This window comes from Spermophilus citellus, assembly GCF_964194105.1.
Source record: "Spermophilus citellus genome assembly, chromosome: 10".
Taxonomy (NCBI): domain Eukaryota; kingdom Metazoa; phylum Chordata; class Mammalia; order Rodentia; family Sciuridae; genus Spermophilus; species Spermophilus citellus.
In genome coordinates, this window is record NC_138197.1 from 76,614,505 (window position 1) to 76,620,750 (window position 6,246).

General features: G+C 45.0%; 1 protein-coding gene across 1 annotated transcript; it reads left to right on the plus strand.

The window, feature by feature from the left end:
• Positions 1-2,940: 2,940 nt before the first annotated feature.
• LOC308658271 (olfactory receptor 10P1) lies at positions 2,941-3,876 on the plus strand (the record flags this gene model as incomplete). The annotated part of the gene is made up of 1 exon (XM_081310846.1): positions 2,941-3,876. One exon carries the CDS (start codon positions 2,941-2,943, stop codon positions 3,874-3,876), a length of 936 nt encoding a protein of 311 aa, XP_081166972.1.
• Between the last annotated feature and the right edge of the window lie 2,370 nt (positions 3,877-6,246).

Below are 6,246 nucleotides of genomic sequence, written 5' to 3' on the forward strand. Positions count from 1 at the left end.
AAGAACAGAGGATGCCGGAGAAACTTGCCTCTCCACACTCACCGGCGACATTGTTCAGCAAAATTTAACCAGAGCACTAAGAGTGAAGCTAAAGTGAGATGAGTGTAGAGGGAGAGGCCTTGGTGAGGGCAGGCAGGAACAAGAAGGGTCTCAGCTTTACTCAGGAAAGGAAGACAGAGATGTCACTCTGTTAGAGGAATCTAAATGCATGTGTAATATGGCAAGACCCATAAAAATGTTCATACTCTTAGCCAAGAATTCCACCCCTGGAAATTTATCCTAAGGGAATATGTTAACAGAAGCAGATGGAGGTATGCACAAAAATATTGCTTGCATCATTATGTACGATACCAGAAAAGAAAATGGAACAGCTTAACTTGCAGGAGTATAAGAAAGTGTTTATTAAATGTTAGTGGGGAAATTCAGTGGATTTTTTTCAAGAACTCTTTCTTAAAGGATCATTCAGAATACTCTGTGGTCTCATGGCAATGTTTATAGCAAACATCTTTCTGAAGACAAAATATTATCTACTACAAGCATGTAAAATGAGTTTTCAGTGGGGCAAAGACCTGAGAGCAATAAAGAAGAAAAAAAAATAATTTAACTAAGGGATAGAATCATGGATGGCTTTATTCCAAATAATTCTCAAGTACTTTTAATTGGAAAAAATGACATTTTAAAAATATGAAAACAGCAGGATCTTATCTATGTGATCTAAGTGATGTGGACATCTGGTGGATTGTTGACCATCAGATAACCCTGGCCAAACTAACTAGATGCAAGTTCATCCCTCAAAAATGTAAGGTGAGGCTAAGGTTCTCACTGGACATATAGCACGTACGGATGGTGGTTAAAATCCCTCAGAGCTGTAGTTCCTTATCTGCAATGGCAAAAAACAGTTACGACTAGTGTTTTTAGAAAAGTCTGCTGAGATTCTGCACAATTCCCAGCACCAACAATCTCTAAGTGGGAGCTAGAGTAAATGGCAATAGGTTAAAAAATATATATGATCACAGGGCAGGTGAGGGTGGGGCAAAGGTTAGGTCCATGAGCAATGGGCAGAAAGCTTGAGACCCTCTTGTCCAAATGTGAAGATGGATGAACAAACTCCGTGTATGTGGTGAATGTGGGTGATGCAAGCTCAGTAAATCTTGAGACTCAGGTCTTCTTCAGAAGTTCAGTTTCCTGTCTTAGTGTCTAACTTTAGGCAAATCATTTAATCTTTCTGTTCATCAGTTCCCCTGTCTTTATAACTGGAATCATTCATTCTCCTAATAAATGTTTAGGGAAGACTTGGCAGGTTCTAAGTACCATGGTAGTCGTTCTGGTGATTAAACTAACCTCCAAGAAAAATTTAAAAAATAAAACTAACCTCCAAGACAGTGGATGACTTAGGTAAGAGCACAGGCCCTGCTGGTGCAGTAGCCCATGCCCATAATTCTAGTCACTCAGGAGGCTAAGGCAGGAGGATCACAAGTTCAAGGCCAGCCTCAGCAATTTAGCAAAACTCTGTCTCAAAATTAAAAGGAGCTGGAGGCACAACTCAGTGGTCACACCCCAGGGTTCAACCTCCAGTATCACAAAAAAAAAAGTTCCTGAAGTTAGACAGTCCCAGATTTGAGCCCAAACTCTTTCTAAAATATTTGACCTAGAGAAAGTTACTTACACTATCTGGGCTTCCATTTCCTCATCTGCAAAATGGAGAAAATAAAAGTCTCTATGCCACAGTATGATTGTAAAGATCCAATGATATAATGAATGTTCAGCTCTTAGCATAGTATAAACATTAGCAACTGCTAAAACAGACAAACCCCCTCCCCACATCCCCATCTTGTCCTGCAGGATCTTATAGTAGAAACTTTACATGAGGAAGTGCTGGGATCAAGGCACAAGCAATGACTCAAGAGAGTATGGATAAAGACACCTTCTTCAAATACTTTAAGGACTGGCTGGTACAAGAGGGGTTAGAAATTCTGTGAACTACTAAACATTTAGCCAAGACCAGTATAATAAATACTTTCCCAACAAACAGAAGAGGCCAAAGCTAGAAGAGGCCACTTCGGTAGGTAGTGAATTCCCCCATTACTGAGCTGTTCACACAGACACCGCACAGCACCTTTCTCAATACTGGAGATAAGATCAAAGCATTGTCACGTAGACATAAATGACCCTAGAGGTCAACCCTGAAATGCCATAGACAATTATTTCTGAGCATGAAGATGACTGAAAGCTGCCTTGGAAGGTGGAACTTGAGCTTCAGCCTGAAGAATGAGTGAGATTTAAATAGAATGAGTAGAAACTCTGCAGGGAACACTGGTAATGAAGGAACTCTAAAAGCACAGAATGTGCTGGGACAGCTGGGACAGCTGATCACAGGGGCCTAGACAAGAGGAGAGCCAAGGTATCAGGGTAAGTGCCAAAATCCCAAAGCTTGACGCCACTGGGCAGTGTGATCACAAATAGTCATATCACCACACACCATTCTAAAGCCTCAGGTCTCAGGTGACTGCCCACTAGACACCAGCTTAGGATAGCCCCTGGTGTGACCTGCTTTGCTTTGGGCTGTAGTTTCAGTCTGGAGGGTATAAAGTGCTGAGAGCACAGCATCTACTTCATCCCTCGTTATGGAAAAAGATCCAAAATACAGACAGATACGGGGTCTCTCCAAATGGGAGTGAGTCTTCAAAGGAAAAAAAAAAACAGAGCATGCAAAATTGTGGGAAGTGCATAGAATTTGTAATCAAGAGGCCTGGATTCAAGTCCTAGTCCCATCACTCTCTCAATGTTTCTCTGAGATCCATGGTTCATCCAAAAAGGGAACACACTGTCACTTGATTTTGAGAGCAAATGTATGAAAAGTGCTTTACTGAATGTCAGAAATGTTGTTGTTTCTAAATAACTTCTCTTTTCTGGCTGGACCATAGCTTCTGGCCTGGAGCGATGACCAAGGAAAACTATACTGCACTGCCTGAATTCCTTCTTCTGGGGTTCTCCGACCTCAGGGCCCTGCAGGGCCCCCTGTTCTGTGTGGTGCTTCTGGTCTACCTGGTCACCTTGCTGGGTAACTCCCTGATCATCCTGCTCACACAGGCGAGCCCTGCGCTGCACTCCCCCATGTACTTCTTCCTCCGCCACCTCTCCATGGTGGAGGTCCTCTACACCACCAACATCGTTCCCAGGACCTTGGCTGATCTGGCCTCCCCAGAGCCTCGGGCCATTTCCTTCCAAGCTTGCGCAGCCCAGATGTATGTCTTCATTGTCCTGGGCATCTCAGAGTGCTGCCTGCTCACGGCAATGGCCTATGACCGATATGCAGCCATCTGCAGACCCCTGCACTACTCCACCCTCATGAGCCCGCAGGCCTGCAGGGCCATGGTGGGCACCTCCTGGGTCATGGGTATCATCACAGCCACCACTCATTCCTCCCTCATCTTCACTCTGCCTTTCCCCAGCCACCCAACTGTCCCGCACTTCCTCTGTGACATCCTGCCGGTACTGAGGCTGGCAAGTGCTGGGAAGCACAAGAGCGAAATCTCTGTGATGACCGCCACTGTGGTCTTCATCATGGTCCCCTTTTCTCTGATTGTCACCTCTTATGTCCGCATCCTGAGTGCCATCCTGGCAATGACTTCTCCCCAGAGTCGTCGCAAGGTCTTCTCTACCTGCTCCTCCCACCTGCTCGTGGTCTCACTCTTCTTTGGAACAGCCAGCATCACCTACATCCGGCCCCAGGCAGGCTCCTCTGTCACCACAGACCGTGTCCTCAGCCTCTTCTACACAGTCATCACACCCATGCTCAACCCCATCATCTACACCCTTCGGAACAAGGAGGTGACAGGGGCTCTACGACACATGGTGAAGAGGCAGGCCACCTAAACCTGAAGGGATTAGGGAACTTCTACTCATTCACTGTCTGCTCCTGCCCCCAGCTTTCAAGTGCTGGACTAAACCCCAGCCTAACAGAAACCATGCAGCACCTCAAAGAAATAAGGCCTCCTGGCAGGAAATGCTGGAATTAAAACAGATAAATCTATGTCTTACCTACTGTTCTATACCCCAGATTCACAGTCAGAACATGGGTTATTAGGACAAAGGAGAGTGGAAAAGATTGTCAACTTTGAGAAAGAACACTTAGCATCCTCTAGGTTGCTCAGGTGATTGCCATGGCTATAGAAGTAGCGAGAGGTCTGCATCAGTCATGGAGGCAGATGTCTATGAACCTGACACCCAATTAAGTGGCCCACCCGAGCCTGTGGAATCTTCCTGGCCTTCCGTTGCATTTTCTTCCATGTGTGTCTGAGTCTACTCACAGTACGTTTGCTCTACTCTCAGCTTTTAGGAGTAATAGCTGAGAGTTCTGGTCATAAGACTCACTCATTCCCAAGATACCAGGGAAGGTGGTAGAGTTCATCAAGGACTGGGGTTAGGCCTCAGGAAAAACTTTTTGCCAGAAGATCCTCTGCCCCATCTCCAAGAAACACACTGGAATCTCAGGCTCTGGGTACTTTTTTTTTTTTTTTTTTTTTTTTTTTTTGAGAGAGAGAGAGAGAGAGTTTTAATATTTATTTTTTAGTTTTCGGCAGATACAGCATCTTTATTTGTATGTGGTGCTGAGGATCGAACCCGGGCCGCACGCATGCCAGGCGAGCGCGCTACCACTTGAGCCACATCTCCAGCCCTCTGGGTACTTTTTAGGAGACAGCTGGTCAAGGATTCCAGAAGATCCACTGGCCTGGGAGGCAAGATACAAAACCAAAGCCAACCAGGGATCCAGAAACAGGACTTGTGAAAGTGAAGCACTCTTCAGCCTTCAAGGTGGCTGATGCCACCTCCTCCATATCTTCCCCAGGGCCATGGCAGAGGTTTCCACCACTCCACTTCTCTGGGTATCCTCCCTGATGAAAAAGCAGCTTAAGACTAACGTGACAGGACAGACTATTCCAGATAATGCCTTCCTGGCCCATCAGCCTCTTACACACCATTACCTGTTGGAATAGCCTTCAGTTGCAACTGAAATTTGCTACTTCATAATTATAAGAGAAACATCATATGCCATCATATAAATGCTACAAGCATTTATAGTTTCCTCACAGTGTGGTTACATTAGGCAAAAGATAATTGGCTTATAGATATTATCTTGTTTATGTATGATTGACAGGCACCCCCCACTCGTCCCTATAAGAGTTGTTTGTGTCCCCTTCTCTTACTGTGCCCTTGGGTGTGGCCTACCCAGGTGTCAGTCAACCTGCTGAAAGTGGACATCGTTAAGATAGACTCAGCCCCCTGAAACCTGACCCCTTCCCTCATTTGAATAGCTTCTCCTCAATAAAAGGGGTCAGCGCGCGCGCGTGTGTGTGTGTGTGTGTGTGTGTGTGTGTGTGTGCTCTCTCTCTCTCTTCCTGCGGATCCTTAAGGTCAGAGGAGCCATCACAACGACCCCAAAGAAAAAGGTATTTGTGTCTCTTGTGTGGTTATTTTGCACAGCCCAGTTAACCCAGTTCAACTGGAGTAACCCCTGAGCCTTTTAGTCTCGAGAACAGAAACCTGGCAATTACCATCTCCACGTCCTCCACACAAGAACCTTCAGAAGCTTCAGCTCTCTGTGAGGAGCCACAACCCTCCAACATTTCATCAGCAACAGGAGCTACAGAGGAAGTGTAGGAACCCCGTCTTCCCTCCCACCAACCCTCTCATCTTTAAGCCCTCAAGCCCTCAAGACTTGCTCTTGTGCTGAGTGATTCAACTGTGGAAAACAGTGCATCCCGCTGTAGCCCACTTCTGCCTCCTCTTCTAAGTTCATTTCCAATAAAACTCCCCACTTAGGCAGACTTCTTGTCTCTCCATGCCTTTTCTGTTCTGCCAGAAATTCCCCACACACATCTTACTCAACGTGTCCTGGCAAACGGCTATTCACCCTTCAAGATGAAACGCAAGGAATTCCTTCTTGAAATTTGATATCCAAAACACATTTCTCCCTCCTTGATGCCACTACCAATCCATTTTTGCAATGAATTTTAACATTTCTCCAACTGCTTCTTTGGTTTTGTTTTAACCATGTAGCAAAATGCAGACTTTTTTACTTACGTAATTTTTTAAATACTGCATTATCATGGAAGGATACTAACATTTACCCTCCCAAAAAAAATCTTCAGTAAAACTTGTACTATCCTTGTGGATTTTGTTAAAATAATATCAAGTTAACAGACCTGTAAAAGAAACTGACTTGTCTTCTTGAAAAATACTTAT